General features: G+C 33.3%; 3 protein-coding genes across 3 annotated transcripts; 1 reads left to right on the top strand and 2 right to left on the bottom strand.

The window, feature by feature from the left end:
* Positions 1–10,337: 10,337 nt before the first annotated feature.
* Positions 10,338–11,730, top strand: LOC103853283 (protein LURP-one-related 5). The gene is made up of 3 exons (XM_009130205.3): positions 10,338–10,813; positions 10,991–11,435; positions 11,542–11,730. The coding sequence occupies exons 1-2, from the start codon at positions 10,586–10,588 to the stop codon at positions 11,393–11,395; spliced, it is 633 nt and encodes a 210-aa protein (XP_009128453.2). The 5' UTR covers positions 10,338–10,585; the 3' UTR covers positions 11,396–11,435; positions 11,542–11,730.
* Positions 11,731–13,908: 2,178 nt separating this feature from the next.
* Positions 13,909–15,503, bottom strand: LOC103853281. Its single transcript, XM_009130203.3, has 3 exons — positions 14,803–15,503; positions 14,438–14,610; positions 13,909–14,279 (listed from the first exon to the last, which is right to left on the bottom strand). The coding sequence occupies exons 1-3, from the start codon at positions 15,373–15,375 to the stop codon at positions 14,117–14,119; spliced, it is 909 nt and encodes a 302-aa protein (XP_009128451.1). The 5' UTR covers positions 15,376–15,503; the 3' UTR covers positions 13,909–14,116.
* Positions 15,504–18,450: 2,947 nt separating this feature from the next.
* On the bottom strand, positions 18,451–19,557 carry LOC103853280 (EPIDERMAL PATTERNING FACTOR-like protein 8). Its single transcript, XM_009130202.3, has 2 exons — positions 19,130–19,557; positions 18,451–19,035 (listed from the first exon to the last, which is right to left on the bottom strand). The coding sequence occupies exons 1-2, from the start codon at positions 19,224–19,226 to the stop codon at positions 18,827–18,829; spliced, it is 306 nt and encodes a 101-aa protein (XP_009128450.1). The 5' UTR covers positions 19,227–19,557; the 3' UTR covers positions 18,451–18,826.
* Between the last annotated feature and the right edge of the window lie 4,142 nt (positions 19,558–23,699).

Here is a 23,699-nt window from a genome sequence, read left to right as displayed (position 1 = left end):
GTATACGAATCAGTATCCAGCTAATATTACATTTGCTTTAATTACATATAGATCTGGCATATTGATTGGTCCTGATTATTTTGTCTATGTGGATAGCTTTAGAAAGATAGAAATTAGCTTCTTTTATATAATAGGATGGCATAGCACCCGTGGCTGACCCAACATTTATTTTTACATGTGTCATAATATATATAATTGTTTGAAAAATTATAACAAAAATATCGAATGAAGATTCAAACCCGGGTTAAGGTGTGTCACTACCAGCACAAACACCGTTTGCGCCGCTGATTCTATAATGTTTAAATTCAAAACAAATGTATTTGAGATTTACCCTGTGTCAGCTGACCCATATTTTCCTTCAGTGGGTCTGCCTCTGCATAGCACTATAAATATACTTACAGCAGTTTTTTCATAGATCTCTTCCCTAAGTAGAAAGTAGCATATAAACAAAATTTAACACAACAACGAATGTTGATAAACGAAAGAAGCTCAATGACTTTAAACGCTTGACAAGGCCGTAGCTGCGTTCGCCGTAACACAGACACCACCTGTTCTAGATAGATGATGTACCGTACCCGATGGACCAGGTCTCTGTGTTTCCCCTTCACACAACCTGACACTTGAACCCGATGCTGAGTCGAAGACATCATCCAAGTCACTCTCCCGGTTTACGCACAAACCGACATTGTTATATAGTTTCAGCTTTCTTTTCATTCTCCACACTGTGTCCCTTGAGAACCGTACAGGCCCTGTCAGACGGTTATCGGCATGTACGGTTCTCGTTGGAGGTTCATATTCGAGAAAATCAGAATCATTAAGTTCTTCAGTCTTTTTAACGGGTTTTCCGGAATAGCTACTACGAATTATCAGTGCCGTGCTTACATGAGAAAATAAGAAGCATTGGCCTAGGGTATCTTTTAAAGATATACAAAACACTAAAGGCATTTCTTATAATTTGTTTCATGTAATGAGATTCTCTATATAAACATGTAGCTTCGTTAATAGCTTCACGAGTTAAACAAAAGATGAGACTATAACAAAAACATAGATTTTAAAGAAATTAAATAAAATATTAAAAACATTTCTTAATTATTTAAAAGTTGTATAAATACAGAAATTTTCTTGCACACTAAACTACAATGCTTTCATATTATTGTAGATATTTTTTCATTTGATTTTGTTTTTCGCTTAACGTTGGCACGGTTCTGCGAATCGTGTATTGCCTTTCAGCACCAAAGCTTGAAGTAAGCTTAACCTTGGTGTGAAGATGGGAACAGACCTGATAAACTGTTATAGCTCAAATCCAGAAGCAAAAGTTGGTTGAGCCGGTTAATCAAATCGAGGATTGGACCAGTAATTTGGTTATGGCTAAGATCAATTTTGAGTAACGAGCCACATGTTGAGAATGTGGATGGGACTGGTCTGGTTAATAGGTTCTGTTTCAAGTCTTGAACGTTCAGATCCGGAAGAATCAGACCAGGTATTGAACCAGTCAATCGGTTTACACTCAGAGGTGATCACGGTGAAAGATATGACCGATAGATATATCATGGAGAGGACAAGAAACATTTGACAGTAGAGACTATGTGTCATTTTTGTTATTGTTCGGTTCATGAGTCAAATTGTATGTGTGTATATATCCATATTAATTTGTTTAAATTTTGGTGGGTCCAAAAACGTTTAATCCCTTATATATTATTCCTAGAGCATCAGAACATATTTTTGTAGCCACGTGTCATCACTGGAATGATTCTTAGAATCCTTAGAAAAATAAGTTGGTCCATATAAATGTATATTATATTTTTTATTAAACTAACTATCAAATTGATTAGTAGTGTACAAAATTTTTGTTTCTTTCTTTAAATAAAAGCTATGCAATTACCTAATATAATTAACATATATATGACAATTAATGACCATAAATAATACATATGTGACAACAATTTTTGTATCCTCTCTCTTTTTGATTAATTTTATATTACTAAAAGAAATTAAACAATCACATTAAGCATATAATAAAAAATTATATTTTTTCTTATATGTTATATTTTTAATTTTGTAAAACGACTATAAATTACTAAAAATGGTAAAAGTATTATATTAAAATCATATGAATAAGAAGTATCAATAATAAATATTTACATTAAAATATACTATATATATATATATATATTTATGTCAATAGCACTAATGTTTAATTATATACCATATAAAGTAAATAAAATGATTTTTCTGATTTATTTATCAAAAGCATGATTGTAAATTAACAAATGGGCAATTCTCTCAATATTTTTAAGTTGTCACGAAAATAGCATTCAAGAAAGAAAATGACCAAAATAACCCTTTTTATTTTGAAATTTTTAATTTTTATTTTTTTTAATTTAAAACTCTATTCCCAAAACCACACCCCGTAACTCTAAACCTAAGTCTAGATTAGTTAATAAAACTTATTTTTTGTCATTTTCTTCATTGAAAGGCTATTTTGTGATAAAAACTTAAAAAAAAATATCCTAGGGAATTTCTCTTAACAAAATGTATTGTTTTTGATTTATGTGCTTACTCTAATGTATACATTTTTATGTATACAAATTAGTTTTTAAATAAGTGGTTTCTAATATGTTATTTGATCCTGAAAACCCCAAAAATATACTTCTTCGAATCGAAGTGATTTTTAATATTGGAGCACTATGTCCATCTTTTTTAATTGACACTTATGTAATTCACCGAATTCATGGAAGAAGTTAAAAAAAGAAGAAACAAAAACTCATATCAATGAAACAGAAACGAGAACGTACACACAATTTTATAAATGTAGAAAATGAAATCACTTATGGAGAGTCAACAGTAAACAAATATTCGAAAGCAGAAAACCTAATCCTCTTTTATCATTTTACAATCGATGTTACCTATTTAGCTTTGGTGATTTGTATCAGCCGCAAAACTTAATTTCTTTTTTTGTGCATATAAAATCTTAAAAACAATTAAAATGATATGTAATATGTTAATTTTTCAACAACGATGATACATTTAAAATAACAACATTTATATTCGTAATTTTATCATTGATAAAAATTGTAGTGTTGAAAAATGTTAAAATCATTTATAACGAACATTAGTATTAAAAACTCACCATATTATCATCCAAGTAAGTCATTATAGCATTCCGAGGAATGAAATACACAAAACTTCCGCTGCATTTATTGGTTTCACGAAATATTCGCCTTGGGTTGGGCTCTGGATCCAACCCGTTTCAGAAACAGGTGGATTTTACCCGAACTCTCTTTAGCTCACTTCTTTTCTTTTTATATTGGGCCGAGAATATCACGGTATTTTATACTTATTTTTTTGTTTCTTATAGTTTTTAGGCAATAGTTTAGAATCTTTAGATGTACCTTGTCTTGGTCCGAGCCTAATGATGTTAACCTTCCATGGTCAGTCTCATGCAGAAAGTGAATAACGCCAGCGCGCTGAGCTGAGAAGTGATGACTGATAAGAGTTACAGCTGGGACGAACTGATTATTATTGTGAAGCTTGTCTTAACTAACTCTCCAATTTTATTTATTTTCATTAAACGGCTAACTCTCCAAATTTTGAAGAGTGATTTTGATCTTTAAATTTTGTCATTGTTTACAATAATTAATATTAATGTTCAAAAATATTTATTCGATAACTAAATGTTGTTATAAAAGATTAATGCGTAGAAACCGTCTATTTGACTATCATATCTGACCTCCAACAAGAACACCGCCCTCATTCTCAAACTTGATTTCCAAACGTCAATCTATGGTATTGGGAAGAAACAGAATGATCTGGTTCACGCTTCAACCTCAAGACCACTATCGACGATCATATCCAAAATTAAGAACATCATAAGTTGTTGTCTTGGCCCACTACCAATGGAGCAACGTAATCCGCCTTCAACGATATCTTACCTCTACTTGATATTCTTATTCGAGAATTAGGCCTCTTGTTGTCTTCCCTCATTTCCTTTGTTCCTTTCAAGATGTTGTTGTCTGTTAATGATAATTTTTAATGGAATAAGTTTTTTTAATTAAAAATAAACTAAACTAAACTAAACGGTACTTTTTCCCACATTCTGTAAAACCATGCTATTATATGAACTGTCAATCACGGTATCTAATTCGAGAAAGTTGAGTGCATATGCATTAAATATCTTTTTATCAGAGTGCTGGAGGTTAGAAAACGTGTTTGATTATGTTTCGTGCCTTTTCTTTCTTTTGAGTCAATCGGGTCCATATCGAGTGTCGGACTACGACCTTTAAAACTAGCTAACATTAGATACTTATCTGTTGAAGCAACCCTGAATCCGAGTTACATTTATAATTTTGGCCTAATTAGATATTTCAACCAAATATCACTAAGCCAGCAAAACAAAATATCTAGAAAAATATCCCAGCCTCTTTTGCTAACATTCACAAACATAATCCATGTACATATCTACTTTGTTTTCTCAAAAAAGGTAATTATATAACTAATGTTTCCGAAAGTGATCACTCACTTGTTAGGTGTACCAACCAATGATATCATATTTTACCACCCTTTTACAATTTATATGATCATTATAACAACGCGTTTTTATTTTTAACCGTGAAAGTTTGTATCAAAAATGAATTTATTTTGAGAAAATATGTAGTTGCTATAGACATCAGACCTTTTTGTCGGTGCAAGACAATTGACCATTAAAAAGTAGGATGTTGAAAGAAAAATAAATAAAGGACATATATAAGTATATATTTTTAGCATTGGATGAAAAATAAAGAGGGCCTAACTAAAAAGTTAAATATATAAATGCTCATCCGAAAGCGCTTAAACTCGTTATGGTAGATGAAAAAACTCGTTATGGTCAAATGATCATACAGTTACAAGTTCTACATAGCACATGATTTTGCTATAAGGTTTTTCAATAAACGTTATCATACCAAAATAATAAGAGGGTTAACTATGACAGTTTATAATGTTTTTTTATGAGATCGTTATAACTACGTAGTGGGAATCTTTTCTCTCATGCGGCCCACTTGATGGGGTCTATATATGAAATCATGCATGTAGATAAATGTACACACAAGGAGTTTAAAAAAAATATATGTATAATAATTGGTCGATCATGGGAATACCCACATGTTACACAGTTTAAATTCGTTTCCGGTTCAGGACCAATATTTTAAAAAGTTTGTAGAACTATACTATTGACTAGTTAGCTGGTCATGGACCTTGATGTAAGGTTCATATTTTATATAGAAATAAAATAATAGATAATACAAATATCAACGATGATATCTGAGAAGAAGATTTTGTAAGGCTGTAAGCTTTAGCAACGTATAAAAGTTAAGATGCGTTCCATGACTCCATTCTTTTCAAACCACCAAAATTTAGATATAAAATTATGGTTATTCTGAGATAAAACGTTATTAAAACGAGATTTATCAGTATTAAATGTTAACTATAAGAGGAATCCAATAATTCGTACCTTTATTATGCCCACACGGTATTATGCTTCGAATTTTAAAATATAGAAGAAGAAAGTACCCTTTTGATCTGTACTGACTGTATAATCATTAAACAATATGTTCGGAATATTGCTAGAATCGGGAAAAAGGAGAGAAGGAGAAACAGTGACGGTCCAGCAGGCATCTTGAAAAGTACGTACACACGTATACATGCAATAAGTAATAAGTAATATCTAATAACTAAATAAAAACAAATAAATTACTCTTCAACATAGCTATTTTGCTAAATCTCAATTACTCTTAGAGTAGAAAATAGAGTAACAAATAAAAAAATAAGTTACTCTATATTTGGAATAAACCTATTTTTCATTCTATTATAGAGTGAAAAATAGAATACAATTGGAGTATTTTTACTCTAAACTATATTTTAGAATAAAAAATAAAGTGAAATTAAAAATATCCTAAGAGCAGCAGTAGCGGTAAATTTCTTTAATAACCAACATTTTTTTTTGAAACACAAAAAAAAAATGTTGGTTATTAAAGAAATTTACCGCTAACCAACATTTAGTGTTTCAATATTTTAAACACTAAAGCAAACCAATAATCTGAATTAAATTTAGTGTTTCAAAATTTGTTGTATCCAACACGTGTAGAACATCTCTAGAAAAAGGTATGAAAATCTCTTTACAAGCATACATTTTTTTTGTGAAATCACCGTAGCCTATTGGTTAAGGTTTAAAGATTTTTACATCCAGGTCTGAGGTTCGAATCTCAAACATGTAATTTCTAGCAGATTACATGAAATCTATGTTTCAAGTTCTGGAGAAGAGCGATTTATTAATGTAGACTACAAAAAAAAAAAGTTTACAAGGAAGCTTCAACATGATACAAGTAAATCTGGTCAGAAATAGATTTTCATAGGACGGCTCAGATGATGCAGTTAGGCGTAGATCTTCATAAGGCAGATATTATTACCGGTTGTCGATTATTTATGTAATCTTTCTCATAAATGTAATGTCATAATAAATCAGCTTAAAAAAAAAGGCATACACTTCTTTCTTTTTCTTGTTTCTCTTTCCTGTTTTTTATTTTTTTTGTTAATATTTGGAATGAGGAGTCCTTTTACAAAAAGTTACCACTGCTCATGCTCTACGTTTAAGAGATTACTAGATTTTGACCCGCGCTTTGAAAGCGCGAGTTTATTTTTGTTTTTTTTTTCAATTGACAAATATTTAGTAAATGTCACATTTCCATATATTTGTGTTTTATTTTATAAAAGACTTAAAAATTTTATCTTTATTTATCGTATTTCATTTTAAATGACTATTTATGTTAAAAAAATTAAATTTTATTTCTTTAATGAATTAAGTTGGTATAACTCTGATAAATTAATTTTATAATGGGGTTAATATTTTAATTAAAAAATTATATACTTTTAATAAAGATTTATACTTTTCAATAAAAAAATCAATTATTTTTATGAATGCTTAAATTATATTAAGAAAAGAAAAAAATAATAATTAAGAATAGTTGAAAAAAAAATTATTTGAACTTGGACTCAATGGCCCAAAGGAAAAAAAAAGTGAGAATTGAATCTGATTTTTTAATAGGCCCAAATGGCCCAAGAGATATTTGATTTGGGCTGGATCCAAAAATAATGACCCAATATAGATTTGTTATTAATATTACTTAATTGCCCTTAATGAAACATGCAATGTTAGTGAAGGAAACATGCCCCTAAGGTAATTATGACAATATGATCCTGCTTTAATAGTATAGATAATCTATAAAATTGCTTCACCCACAAACATAAAGAAACGAACTTTAAATGAACGTAAAAGCTTATAGAGATTAAAAACAGAATAAAACAATGTCATTTTAAGTACGAATTCATCAGAATCATAGATTGTATCTAACATGTAAATATCCGATGGATGAATGGTACATCTACATCCCCTAGTAATTACTTGCAAAATGTTTTTTTCAAATCTTGCTCAAGTGTTCTCTCTATATCATACTTTCACCGATTGTCGGTAAGACTTTCATTTTTTTTGCTAAGAATGCTAATATCATATTAATGATGTTCAGATTTTACAAAAAGCTAAATCTAGGGGTACTCTAACTTGGCAAAAAAGAAGAAAAAACAAGATAGAGTAAAGAAAAGCACAAGTGCCTACAACTTATATTAACCAACTAGACAGGAGGTTTCGAAAATGTTTCCTATTCCTCCTTGCCATGATTGTAAGCTTCACTTCCCTGTAAATCAACCTCGCTATCACCACTGGTCCAATGATGTTATTGTTGTGATGCACGTTGTTTCTCTGCTTCCATAGGTGATACACAGTTGACTGTACGGTTATCTTCCGGAGAATGGTAGGGCTGTGAGGCAGGGGAGATCTGATCCACGATAGCAGCTCATTCCAGTCACGGAAAGGGAGGGGTGGTGGGTTCAGCCGAATGAGAACCTGCTGCCAAACTTCATGACTAAATGTGCAGTTTAGAAATAAGTGATCCCTAGTTTCAGTGTAGCCTGAACAAAGGCAGCATGTTGTTGGAATTTGAAGTCCCCACGATGAGAGCCTCGCTCTAGTTGGTAACCTGTCAGCATTTGCAGTCCACATATTAAAAGCGTTTCTAGGCACAAACCCTTTGAACCATACACAGTCAACCCATGGTTTCTTCTCAGATTTCGGTCGCAGGCATTCCCATGTAGCTGCAGAGGAGTAAACTGAAACTGTGGTTCCTTCAACCCTCCATTCGTACTCGTCAGGGGCGTCAGAGAGAGGGAGACTGATTGTGGTAAGGTGGATATGAACATCAAGCGCTGCTTGGCTTCGCGGTTGAGCAAGCAGCCACCTGTTTGCGTTGCAGGCTTCCGAGACAGTGGTCGTAAGGGGAATCCGTAGGTCCCTAGGACCAGAAGGTCCGACGTATTGCAGTAGCTGACCCATAGGGGTCCACACATCATACCAGAAGCTCAAGCTACGTCCAGAGTTTAGGATACCTTTGCAAAATTTTAGCGCTTCACTTCTGAGTTTGAGCAGTTGTTTCCAAGTCCATGAATCGTTTGTAGATTCATCTATAGCCCAGAATGATTTCTCTGATAGTTTGTACTGTTGCTGCCAATTTACCCATAGAGAGTTGCTCCCTGAGAACAATAGCCAGATGAAGCGTAGCAACAACACCTTGTTCCAAACAGAAAAGTTTCTCAACCCCAGACCTCCTTCATCATTTGGTAGACAACAAGTTGTCCAAGCTATTTTTGCTGATTTATGTCCTTCGATGCTTCCTGACCAGAGGAACCTGGAGCAGAGCGAGTCAATCTTCCGGATGCACCCTTTTGGCAGCATGAATGTCGAGATCCAGAAGCTCACAGTTCCTGTTATTACAGTACGCAAGAGTACCAGTCTACCAGCAAAACTTAAAGACTTTACTGCCCAGCTCCGGAACTTGGAGATTAGTTTCTGCATCAGGGGCTCATAGTCTGAGATTCGGAGTTTCCTACTCATAAGTGGAAGGCCAAGGTATCTGATTGGGAGTAAGCCAGTGTGGAAACCATAGCTAGCGATAGCACTGGATTCAACCTCGCTCAAACCTGAAGTAAAGACCTCTGTTTTGTTCTTGTTAAGCTTCAGACCTGACCAGCTGCCAAGTAGTTTTATCATACATACTTGTTCTTGGTAAGACTTTCATGACTTTAGCAAACCACAAAACTTTTAAAGTCTAAATTTTACTAGACAGATTTTTATAATAAATGTCATTTTAAAATAGCTAAAGTCTATGATTCTCTAAAGCCAACTAAACGTGACTCTTTCATGTTCTTCAGATTTTTCACGATAACTGTCTTTTACTTTATGTTTTCCTCTCATCTTTCATAATGTATTCTCTAAAACCAACTAAACGTGACTTTTACAACAAATTTTTTTTTTCTTTTATTCCTAAACTTTTATTTTTTTATCCTTCGATTACTATATAAATTTTATACATATATATATTAGTTTTATCATACATATTTTTAGTGAGTAAATTTTATTTTTTTATTATTGTTTTTTAAGATCTATACTATATTATCTTCGATATCATATATATATTTCTTTTATTACTAATATAATTTAACATCATTAAAATAAATACTAAAGTAATATTCACATATTCTATATTTCAAACTATTAATATTATTTATATATATACACTTAATCTAACAACCAAAGTTTGTAAAGTCAAAATTTCTAATCCTAAAACGAAAGCCTAAAGCGAAAACTGTTACCAATCAGAGACATTTATAAACAAATATAACAAAAACATTTACATTTAATAGTGATTTATATTTAGTAATTTTTTGAATATGTTAATAATTTATACATAAACACTAAATTAAATCTATTCGAATATAACAATAAAGTAATGTAATAAAATAAATATAATATAATAATAATTTCAAAATTTTCAAAAATATTATTTAATTATAGTTTTATAATTATACAACTTGTTATTACTAAAATAAGTTCTTAAGAATTTTATGCAATTTTTAATTTATAATCCTAATACCATAAATTTCCTTTCGATACCTATAAATTTTTGTTGTAATATTAATATTTAGTTATCCTTTGATGATTATACAATTTTTTATTTCAATAAAATGTCCTCTTAATTTTATGTAATATGATTTAGTGTATTTTAACTAAAAGAAGTAGATAAAAATCTATCCAAATTATAATTTTAAATATATAAGTATCTATTCTTAAATATTAAAATAACTACTATTATTTATTTTATCTAAATTTTATGATTTTAATTAAATTAAAAATATCTCTAAGAAAAATAAAATAATTTAATTTAAATTTTATTTCTAACGCATTTGATAGTAGTCAGCACCCACGTGTCAGTTTAACGTTTGCGCAAACTGTAAAAATTCCTCAGTGAGATTCTTTCTCTCCGTGTCGGGTTCCCCTTATAAATCTTGCACTCCTTGTCTTTCTTTTCCCCCAACCTTCACTTCTCTCTTCTCTCTAATAAGTAAACTAGTCGTAACCTCCAACAAAGAGCTTACAAGCATCATTTACAGCAACAACCCGAAAGAACTCTCAGTTGGATCGATCAGCATTCGGGAGAAAAAAATGAAAGGAGGTTTGCTTGTGGACGATGAATTTATTCACGGGGAAGAGACGAACCTGACTGTTCGGAAAACTTCCCTCTTTTTCTCCGGAGATGGTTTCACTGTTTACGACTGTAAGGGCTCTTTGGTCTTTCGCGTGGACTCTTACGGTGGTCCCAACAACCGCGACACCGACGAGGTTGTCCTCATGGACGCTCACGGTCGCTGTCTCCTCACCCTCCGACGAAAGGTAGCTACTTTATATACATATTCTGGTTCTACGCATCTTCATATACTTTGTCCAAAAGAGAATTTATTTGGACATTTGTTGTCGGAATTAGAAGCATCTGCTTTATACTTTAATCACTGAGTCAACTCGGAGAGTTATAACTAACTCTGTTTTTCTTCTTCTGAACGGTGAAAACAGAGGCCGAGTTTGCGACGGAGATGGGAGGGGTATCTCGGGGAGAGAACAGACGGTCAGAAACCAATCTTCGGGGTGAGGAGATCCTCGATAATCGGGAGGAACAGCGTGACGGTGGAGGTTTACGCGGAGTACGAGTGCAGCGAGTACCTCATCGAAGGAAATTTCGGGCAGAGGAGCTGCACGGTGGTGGAGGCGGAGACGAGGCGGAAGGTGGCGGAGATACGGCGAAAAGTGGATGCCTCAACGAACGTGATGCTCGGGAAAGACGTATTCTCGTTGAACGTGAAGGCCGGGTTTGATGGAGCCTTCGCGATGGGATTGGTCCTTGTGCTTGATCAGATCTACGGTGACGATTACGTTGAGGTTGGTGAGGAACAGGTGCACCCTTCCGCAGTAGATCTTTGATTTCTTCGTCCCTCCCTTCCGTGTGGAAATATTAATAATTGTGAGTTTTTGTCGGCTTGAAAGGAACGATTTGGACAAATATTTTTCTCGGTCTGTCCCTTTTGATGTGATTTGATTTGAGCTAAAGTTGAATTACTCAATTACAGCTGTTTATTTTCAAGAAAGAAAGAAAGTAAGGTGTTAACTTTTAACACAGAGATTAGTTGTAGATAATGGGGAAAAATAAATTTTCCTTTTGTTGGTGAGTTAGGCAAAAAGATAAGAGTTGTGTATCTCTAAACGAGTTCAAAATTCACATTTATTAGTCAAACAAAATATGAAAAGCTATTACCTCATCTACTTTCTCTTTCCATTGTTATATAGTCCATAGGACGGTTCAACGTCTTTATTACTCCAAAACTATGGGAAATAATGTTGTACTGTGTCTATTTACGTCATATCTGACCAGCTGGGTTTTTGAAGTAAAAAGTGAACAGAAAGTACATTTCACAAACAATAATAAAATCTCAGTTTTTGTTTTGACTTTTGATCACACATGTGGATCGCTGTTCACAGGGCCGGAACGCGAGTTACGCACCTGCGTCGGTTGTGAATATGCTTTGTACCCCCCTCTCCTCCACTCTCCTATGATAATATGATATCAAGTGGTTAGCTAACTATATGCTTTGTGAATATACTTTATTCCCACACGTTCTCTAGAATAAGATTACTTTGATAGAATAAAAATTAATGGGCTATGATGTTTTCAAAATTGCAATATATGGATCCATGATGAACATCACAACATACACCACGTTTTCTGATTATTAAGGCCCAAGTATTTATTCAATAGTCCAACCCCGGATAAGTATGGAATTAAGGTTTTTGTTTTTGCTCCACCCCCAAAATATTTGTGGTTAGAGCAGGATTATCCCAGGTTCTTAAGGGGGCTTTTAGAAAAATTCAGTGATTTAATTAAATCAAAAGTAATTATAGAGTGAGTAACCGATCCTTAATAAGGCATTTTGGGGACCGATTTAGAGGGGGTTTTATAAACCACGTGTCAGCTTATGAAAAAGTTTCAAATTTTGTTTTTTTTTTTAATTTCTTTTCTTTGTTGTTTTCTTCTCTCTCCCTCGTGCTCTCCGTCTTTTGTCGGCGTCGTCTCCGTTTCTCTCCTCTTCTCCGCTGGACGACGAAGGGAGATTGTTAATCAGAAGCTTCAAGAGAACCCTCTGTTTCGCGAGACCTCTCTCCCCCAACTGTATCCACTTCTACTCGGTGTTGTAGCCTCTGGGTACTTTCCCTTCAAGAGAACCCTCTGTTTACTTTTTCCAGGGGATCTACTAAACTCTTGGAAACTTTGTCAAGGTTTGTTCTTTCTTCCTTTTAGTTAGAGTGATGCGCTTTTGGTCGTTGTCTGGGAATGTTAAAGTTTGAACCTTTGAATGATTAATTAGTACCTTTGGTAGCCTTATGTTTGTCATTTACAATTTGAAAGCTTCAGAATTTATCAGTTTTTAACTATTTGAATCATTCAATTGTAACTATTTGTCTGATCTGTATGATGCATGTAAAGATTAGTTTTTTTTTTCTTTAGAAAAGTCTTGGCTCTTTTCAAATTGTGTTTAGTGATTTTGGTTCTTCTGTGATGTTACTGTTAAAGGCGCTTGTTAAGGAGATTGTGAGTTCGAGAAGGAATTGTGTGTTCGAGAAGGACGGTGAAGAATTTATATGAAAACAAGGCTCAGATGAATTCCATATCAATGCACCTTGGGGACTCTTATGGTATATAAAAGCTTTGAGTTTTCATCATTGTTTCATATTATGTTTGCAGTGTGATTGTGTTAATATCACTTGTTCGTTTCTTTTTTTCTGTTGAATGTTCAGCTGTTGGTCAAACAGTTGGGAATATGTCAAAGAGTGCAGAGGTTATGAAGCTTGTCAATAATCTCATGAAGGCTCCACAAATGGCTGCAACTATGCAGAAGTTCACCAAAGAGATGACTAAGGTAGCTTTATCCGTTTCCCTTTCTCTCACTCAGTTGAAAGCTCTCTGACATACAAGGTTCATATGATTTTAAGTAGATGTGGATCACGTATCTTTTTTTTGTTATCTTGTTTCGTTTTAGATTTGGTGTATAGTGTGTCACGAGTCTTGTTTCCTTGTGTCACAAGACTTGTATTCTTGTAGATGTTTCCTTTTGTCACAAGTTGCATTGTTGTAGAAGTGTAAAATTTTATCTTCCAAAAAAATGTAATTTTTTTTAAGAATCCTCAATTAAGAAACTCCCATTAAACCTTTCAAAATGAAAATTTCTTAACAAAAGTTTTTAAAGTTACATTTATTACTAAAAAAGTAAAAAATCATTAAGAACCTCATTTGGGGTTTTAGGGATAAAGATGGTCTTAGCTAACTTTGGTGATGTCACCTAAATCGATCTTATGTCAGTTCCTTCATGTACTTCATCTTAACTGTCTGGCTCAGTTTGAATATAGCATATGTTAAGTTGTCGGAGACAGAAGAACAGAGATAGAGAAAATAGCCATTTTTATTTATTTTGAGTGTACATACTACAAACCATATAAAATTTTCGTTACATGTATATTACACACGCATTCTTTTTAGTATTATACACGCATATTGCATTTGCATATGTGTATTAAACATGCATACATACTACATTGTTTATTACTTTATTTAGATACTAATGTATGTATAGGAAGGTGTACATATGTAATTTAGGATGTCGTGGAAATACGAGCGTGCTTGGGAAAATCACGGAAGATGGTAGTTGGAGGCATGTGGCCAATTTCATCACTCAATTGCTCTTTCTCTTCTTCTTCTTCATATTCGTCATCCTCCACATCCCACAAAAACCTTGCGTATGAAGCTTGCACGTAGCTGCACCATTATATAATTGTTATACCATAGTCCATAAAGTCTGATTAGTTATCCGCATAAGTGTTACGTAAGCAAAAAATATATATATAAAAAAGAAGAAAAAAAAGGAGAAATAAGTGTTACATAAGCTATAGGTACAGATCTTGTAAAAAATTTACCAATCTTCTGGGGACATTTTGGCAGCTTGTTGGAAATAGGAGTGGGCTCTTTTACGATCGCCATGGTTATGCAAAATGAGATCGGCGTATAGCGAGAGAACGTTTCCATCGTTGGTGTTCCCCAAAATTGCTCTTTCACAATACTCTTCTGCTTTCTTCATGTCTCCTCTTACCTGTTTCATATTTAAATATCCATGCATTACAAACTTTTTACGTGGATATCTTCTACTAAAATATCATGTACTATTAAAGATCCTATATAAAATAATAAAAAGAGACATTTAAAAACGGCTAATATATTTTTTTTCTTTTATTTTGTTTATGTCTATTCTCTGTTTTTCCAAATCTCTACTCAACTTATGTACCTCTTTCAAAAACTTGGCGTAGTTTCCGGTCAGAAGCGAATTTCCAGGTGTCAAGTTGATCATCTCCCGGTAATACACATCGGTGGCGTCCTCACTTCCACTGCTTCCACTGTCATCTCCGCCGTTACAGATCTTGACGCCGCTGCTCCCCATACCACCAGCACCACCAATCACAAGAGCCTCCAGATGATCTTCATCATCACTGACCTTCTCTCCCAGCCCAGAGCCCGAGAACAGTCTTTCCGTTAAAAGGGTCGAGGACGGATCCAAAATCTTTCCGTTGTAGGCTGTTCCATGGGAACTTTCATCTAACGATGACCTTCGTTGCCTTCGTGGTAATACGTTACTGCTGTCATGTTCGTTGTAACTTGATTTAAGAACGGTTTCCCTGTGCTCAGAGAAAGCTTGGTGCAACATCTCCCCAGTGTGTTCATCTATGGACTTTGAAGCGAGAAGAGACAACGATCTGTTTCGGGGCTGGAGCAGTGACTCGGGCTCCGGTGACGATTCTCTCGAGCAGTGTTGTTGTAGCCATGAGTTGAGTATTGGAGCAGATGTGGTTCTCAGTAACATGATGATGATGGTCACTCGGTTAATCAAAATAAAATTTTTATACTAATAAAAACTCCATTAGATTAAAACCGCTCATGCATGAGTCTCTTGATAATGTGTATATTCGCTAGTCTACTGGGGGGTCTTTATATAATGGTAAGCCGCATGTATATATTATTGGTCTCAGTACACACCAGCCAAGTGAAAAAACAATATGTGACGGGACCATAGAGTTATAGATAAAGATCGTAGAAAACCCTTGGCCTTTGATGCTTTGACACATTGAGCACACCACATGGGCAAGTGTGGGATCCACATTTCACCCTTTTGTCCGCATCAGTACATAGTTTCTTACAGAAAACTGACGGTGCTGGGTGAAGCATGAGATGGAGACAAACTCTAAACGTAACTGTCAGCTACAGTTTTAATCTCAAGTCGAGACAATAAGCGACACGTTTTTTTAGATTGTAGCTGAGGAATGGAGACGCTAAATACGGCAAGCGGTGAGAGACGAGAGATCTGAATGCTTCACATTCATCATCATCATTCTCACGCTTTCATCAACTGGCGGAGGCACTGTTCTTTTGCGGAATAAATGTATACCGTATATAATAACGTATTTTTTTTGGTAAAATATAATAACGTATTTGAGAGTTTCCAATTGAACTTTGTTATACGTAGCTTTCAGAGCCTGATTCATGGAGATTTTATTTAAGAGTTGATTCTTAACTTTCTTTTAGTTAAAAGTTAAGAGACAGTTTTTTTATATTCCGCTAACAATTTCACTTTAAGAATTTTCCATTAATTATGTTTTAAGAATCTTATTAATCATGTAGTCCCATATTCTGATATTTTCTATATTATAGCTGCTCTTCGTGGGCCATTTAAATTCAGACCAAAAATTATCACGCATGTGAATGGTGCTTCATTCAACATGCATGTGAACGGTGCTTCATTCAACATGCATGGATGGATAGAGATAGATGCCGACAAACACATCAGCACAACCTTTTTCCACTATTAATGGTATGTGATGAAGTCCATCAATGGTATGTGATGGAGTATCCAGAGAGAAATTTAATAATATAAAATTGAAAAGCAATGAAATAAAGAGAGAGAGAGTCCAAGAGCATCGTTAGAGCACCTCCAATGGAAAGTTATACCCATTGGAATTCTAAAAATGAATATGTGTGTATGTATGTATTGTCTATGTGTATATAGTTGTGGGACTACTAAATAGTGTAAAACTCCTACCTAAAGGTTCTAAAAGTTTTGTTTTTAGAACTTTTGGATTGATGTTCTACACTATTTAGTGGATCCCACAATTATATACACATATATAATACATACATACACATATATTTATTTTTAGAACTCTAATGGATAAAACCGCCATTGGAAGTGCTCTTATAGCATCTTTATCTTGGGGGTTTCTACCCAAAAAGTACTGCATGGGCCCCACCAAAACATAAACCACCATCCCTTCTGTATGCAAAATAAGGCACTCTCTTTCTTCATTTCTTGTACTGTTTGCAAGCTCTCACCGACACGTGGCGGCCCGCGATAGGTTTTCTTTTTAACTTTTTTTTTAATCAGACAAAAGAAAAAAAAAAAGAACCCCAATGTGGGGTTTAGGGTTAAAAATGCTCTTAGGAGTTTTACCTATTGGAATTCTAAACATATATATATACATTGTATGTGTCCATGATTTTACGAGAAATGCAACCGAAAATTCCTTAAAACATTTTTTAAAAAAAATTTCGGTTGAGTTTCCCGTAAAATCATGAAACCCACAATTACACACACATATAACATATACATACATATATATGTATGTTTAGAACTCCAATGAGAAAAACTTCCCATAGAAGGTGCTCTTAGCAATTAAAATACACAGAATCGTCTCTTCCTTATTTTATATTAATATATATTATTTTTGTCATTAAATTTTAAAACACAAAAGCATTAACCAATGAAAAAAGAGCAACTCGAGATAGAGTACCTCATAAGTGGGATGATCGTCCTTTCCCCCGCGAGGCGTCCCTCCTCAATTCTCTACCTCTTTCTTCTTCTATAATTATTTTTTATTATTAGAAGTTTTCCTGCGCCATGCGCAGATATAAAATATTTAAAAATATTATATATAAATAAAATTTTCTATTTTTATATTTTACTTTTATTAGTTTAAAAAATAAAATCATAATGTAATTGTTTTTAGTTTGATTTATTCAAGTTTACTTTAACTCTTTAATTTTGCATTATTTAACTTTTGATAAAAATAATTGAAATTTATAAAGTTACTTTATTATATTATTCTTTATTTAATTACCATTTTTAAATATGTCAATTTGTAAATATATAAATTATTTCTAATAATATATACATTAAATAAAAATAACTTATATATGTTGATAAAATATATTTTAAACTACAGTTATTTTAATAAAAAAATATGATTCATATATTGATGTAAAATTTTAATATTCGTAATTATTATATATATATATATAAACATATTATTTTAATAGATATAAAAAAATTATTAGGTATCATAAAATCTTACCAAAATGAATATTTACTGAGAAAAAATATTTTTGATATAAAATTTATTAGTTATTACTATATTATGAAATTTTTCCAAAAATATAAATCCGTATATAGAAAATCATCATTATTATATTTAAGAAATCTTACAAAAAACATAAATGTAAATATAGTAAATTTTATATGTCATATTTAGATTTATGCTATGTCATATTTTTTTAAGCCATGTCATCATTTTGTTGTGAAAGTTAATGTAGTGATGACACATATACAAATCACTTCTCAAATATAGTTTAGGAAATTTAATGTATGAGAGATTTAGTGAAGTACTCTAGCTAAAGATACTCTAAGAGCAACTCCAATAGGAGATACTCGTATGGTATCTAAACCATAAAAAGAAAAAAAATATAAAGAAATTATAAAAGTGACAGTTTTAGACACAATAGTATCTAAAAAACAACATAGTTTAGAACCCCACAACAATTTGTTATGCCATATGTTTGTTTGTAAATGGCTCAATTTTTAAACAATTATTAAAACAAAATTTAGCAATTCAGTTACATTTAAATATCAGTATTATTTGTATAGAACCCCTATTTTACATATTCACCGATAAAGGTGCTATAAAGATACATTTCTGACATTTTAGAAACTCTGCACCCATATGTCTATTTTTCGTCGGACAATTGTTTTCTAAATAAAAATACAGTATTAATTTTTCAATTTTTTAAAACTTTACCTGGGTTCTACCGATGTGTATGCTCTAAAGAAACACACATGCAAAATTTGAGACAAGGAAATGTTTACATATTATAAGATTGTTTAATCTCGAAAGATAACGATGAACCATCATTGATGGGATCATCAGGATTCATGAACATCCATGACAATCAACACAAGCACTACATACATAATGTATATATAGATACTATTCTTGAGGTTCAAATATCTTTTCCTGGCATCTACACATCCACTTTACCGGATAGTATGGTTCGCGATCATCATCATCATCATGAGCACCATGAATGTCAAATAGATAAGGAAGGCAAGGCTTGCAATTCAGGCACTTGTTTCCACACGCGGGAGGCTCTGAACCAATAACCGATTCCTTCATCTTTAGTTGTTGATCATGAGCGCCTGCTTGTACATATAAATCAGAGATAACTTCATATATGAGTTTTCTTTTTTTAATAAAGGGAAAATTCTATCAGGGAGACAGATATGTACATACCAGACATGCAGTGTGGATATAGGAGTGAAGAGAAGATGTTAACAATGAAAAATGCAGCTCTAAAACCACGTCGTTTATATTTTAGCGACGTGACCATTTCTTCAATATTCCTCAAACACACAATGCCTGTGTTATAGAGAGCATATAAACATGCTTTGGTACATAGATATATATACTAAGTAGCAATGTATGGGTTGGTGCATAATTAAGTATATACTTATATATATATATATATATATAGGTGAATGTGCATAAATAAAGTTGCATGGGAAAAGAGCCTGTCCCCTTTTCCCGCTGGCCAGTTCGGCTATATACTGATTGCATGTCGATCGTAAACGTGAAATTAAAAGGGTAAACTATTAGTTAATTTTCTTAATGAAAAAGCATCGGATTAATTGAGCAGGCGCTCATGATCAAGTTATATGTGTTTAGTTATATACAATACAGATGCTCTTATGTAGTCTTACTTTTTGTGTGTAGCCGGTGAAACACATAAGTCAAATTAATGAAACGTTTAGTTATGTTAATTAACCGGTAAGCTCTCTCAACTGGAACAGAAATTAGCCATATTAATTAACCGGTAAACGTTTAGTTATGTTCATTGTGAAGTTTAGTTAAAATAAAAACCGAAGATACCAAAAAATGAAACAAGATGGGAGTTGGTTAATAGGATTGGGTCATCTCGAACGATGATGTATGTGGGGGGAGAGGAGACAAGAGACTTGTCGAAGGATACCAATTGGTCCAAAGGACGACTAATCGAAGATAGCTAAAGTATGTCTACGTCGGACAAAACCCAAAGCCTCTTTACGTTTATTCTACTACTACTACTATTTATGGAAAAACGTTGCTGTTGACTTAATGCTAACTTGATTTTCAAGTCTAGAATCCCAATGCAAACAACAAAAACTTGTTGTGCTCTCTTAATTACAGTCTGGTAACAGCAAAAAGAAATTTCCACGTGGCATTCTGCTGATTGTCTTTCTAGCGGTCAGGGTTAATGCAAAGAAGATAATCGTAGAGAAGGAAGAAGCATCCCAAAGGAAAATATGATTCTTTCCATAGGGATTAGGGACTGTCTTGATCTGATGAACTTGCTTTGAAGTTTATTTGACTCTTATCTTTCTTCAGACTTATTTTAAATTTGACGGATTCTTTATTTTGAATTATTGATCTTTTATGGCTGTCGAATCTCATCATGTGGCAGAAGCCATCTTTATCATCACTACTGATGTCAAAGATATATGAGAAAAACTGAAGATGCAAGCCTGAGCTTGTACATGTCCAATAGTGTTAGAATTCATACCAGTTTATAACAATTTATAAATCAACCTATGAATCCATATGCTTAGAATCTCATGTCAATATTGAAATAAATCTAGATCTTAAGATTTCGAATATACCTGATTATTATGCAGCGGAAAGTTAAATAAACCAAATCAAGATTTCTAGCACTCTAACCATCGTGGGATGCTAGTGCCGTCGAGATCAAATCTCAAAAACTTTGACAAACTCTTTTGTCTCTGTCTTTATTCAAGTTACGGTTTTCTCGCCCTTGTCATATAAACGTCTTTCAGTTTTACAACAAACTTCGACTTAACCTAATTCTCATAATTAGTAACATGGGCCAAATCCATTAATACATATCTAGACCAACGTGAATGAGATCACTATCTCCTTTTCCACGTGATAAGTATAAAATACATATACTTATTATTATATCACATATAATATATATATATATATATATATAATGTTATTCCCATAACTCTAATATATTATTGATCCAATTTGCTTAGATGTGTGACTTCTAAGATCATACAATATTAGTAGTTATAATCGGTTTTTAGCAAAACATTATAACCACCTAATATTATATGACGGTCGAATCTCGACGTTGCGACTTTAACTAGAGTAAATACAATAGATTTTATGACATTCCCAACAAATAGTCTACTTTGATGAAGTTCATTTGTGTTTGTTTATGTCTTTGATGAAATCGTCTGGAAGGTTAGACCAAAATATTGTATTGTTTGTTGGAATTCTTCAGAATTGAGTAGTTAAGAGGCATTACTGGTGCAGAGACTTGAGAGCACATACAAATATAGGAGCAACCGGCTCATGAGATTGAAACTTCCTAATGAGACTTAGTTCAACATTTTGGCCGAGTTTTCTTTGAGGGTGATTATTCTATCTCAAAAATTGTTAGACTACCTGTTTCCCATTTCTCTGGAGGAAATTATGTTGAATTGACTGCATTTGTTCTTGGATTGAATTAATCAAACAAAAGCAATGTAAAATGTTGGTAAAGGTTTTTTGAATTATGAATATTGAAACCTTGTATATGTGATAATACAGAGAGCATATATAGCAAGTGAATATTGATCTTTTGTTTTGAACAACTAGAAAATCAATATTCCACCTATAAATTCTTAATTTAAAAAACTTGTCTAATTTGTAATATTAATTGTAAAATAACAAAAAAAATGCAAACTTACAATTTTGTTTGGGTCAACTAGAAAATCACTCAAGTTCTTTTTGGGGCTGTTACACACTCAAAAGGATCGGATATCTAACAATATTAAAAAGAGAATAAGCTCAAAGGAAAGCTATGCCACATAGAATTAAAATAATCAACCAATTATGAAGCTCTATTATGCCATGTCACTCATTTTGTAGTCGAAATAGAATGTTAACTCTCATATGGGCTGATAATAATGAAAATTGGCCCATTACTAAAGAGTCCAGCTCTCCATCCAATTTCAATTTCCATCACCGTAGTCTCCGGCTCTTACAATTCACGGGCGACGTTTCCAATCGCTGCAATTAACCGTTTAATTACGACCCATTCGATGCATTCAATTACACTGTTTAAACTTTAATCCTACCTTCATGACTCACTCGCTCTCATTCTGATTTTTCTCTTCATCTCCCCATAGTGCTTTCAGATGTGAGAGATGAAATATAAATATCAAAACTCTTCTGCTTACAAAATAAAAATAAAAGTCGCATCTAAGAGGAAGAAATAAAGAAGTTCGAGTTTTAGGTCTTTTAGTTCTTTGATTCTTCTACTCTTCTAATTTTATTATTATTCTATTCTTTGATGCTTTATTTCAATTAGGTTAAACCCTCGTGTCATTATGTTTATTTCTTTGAGAGGCTTTCAGGTGATTCTAAGATGAGGGATATGCTTTTATATCTTTGAGATCCTTTTCACCTGCTCAAAAATCTCTTTTCAGGTATGGATCTCCTTGGTCATTTGTTTTCTTATTTAGCTGTCACTGCTATCACAAAGATTGAAAATATATGTTCTCTCTGTGTGTCATAGATCATTTGATTTGATGTGTAATTTGAAATTGCTCAGACTTTTCTCAGTTTTACACTATTGCGAGAGAATCTCAAGACTCAGCAGATTACTCAAGTGTAAGCTTAATAACAATAATAATAAAAAATATTACTCTGTTTGATGTGTGTTTTGCTTCTCTGATCCAGCTATGGTTTTTATGACGTGTTTCAGGAAGTACGACAATGCACCTGGACCTTTTCGATTATCTTCCCCTCATCAGACGTAATTTTCAACTACGCCATTTATCACCTTCTCCCTTCTCCCTTTTTCCTGCCCAGGTCCTTAGTTCGGATTGAATTTGAATATGAGTTTTTGATGGGTCTCTCCCTCCTTCCGCTCTCAAGGTTCAAGTGCTAACTTCCAAATTACTATTAGGTTGTTTTCTCAAAGAGAAAAATAAGAACTTATTGGTTATCTATTTGGAGTATGTCTAGGTGCAACACGAAGGACCAATTTGTGATTTATGGTCTGGTCCCCTTGATCGATGTGGGTTATCTCCACTTGGTGATGGTTATTATTTGGACCAGACCAATTTCAGTGACAACAATGGACGCAGTCTCATAACAAGAGCACATCAGCTTCTCATGGAATGATTTAACTGGTGGCATGTCATGTATGCTCATATCAATTGCTCAAGGCTCTGCCAAAGGCATGATTGGTCAGTCTATCTTATCATAACTGTGGATTGAATCACTGATCTGTCAAAAAATTTATGGTAACAGGAAAAGAATGTGGTGACAGTGTTTAGTGCACCAAATTACTGCTACCGGTGTGGAAACTAAGCAACGATTCTAGAGATATGAGGAGCAGATTTCCTCCAGTTTGATCCAGCTCCTCGCAAGCCGAGATACCGCTGATCCTAAAACCTACATAACGGCAACTGATCAGCATGGAAAAGAGAATCAGGCTAGGTTACAAAACACAACCGAGAGCTTTCCTTTATCTCCATCTGGTATGTTTCTAACATCAATATTCTCCAAGCGAACTAGCATGTCTTAGAAAAAATACAAGACTGAATTATAAACAATAAGAAACCCTGAAGAAACTAACTCAACAACTTCCACCTCTTGAAATTGAATTAGATGTAGGGAATTCTCTTTTGCGGTTGATTCTTTGGCAAAGCATTAGAAGCATAAGGCAAAGTTGTGTCATGTGCACGTATATTGCACCGGCTTTCCAGTAACTTCTACCAAATGTTTCCTCCCATTGTGCAGTTGTATTAAA

Source organism: Brassica rapa, chromosome A02 (genome assembly GCF_000309985.2).
Source record: "Brassica rapa cultivar Chiifu-401-42 chromosome A02, CAAS_Brap_v3.01, whole genome shotgun sequence".
Classification (NCBI taxonomy): Eukaryota; Viridiplantae; Streptophyta; class Magnoliopsida; order Brassicales; family Brassicaceae; genus Brassica; species Brassica rapa.
Note: the sequence above shows the minus strand (reverse complement) of the source record. Positions and strands in the feature narration are given on the sequence as shown.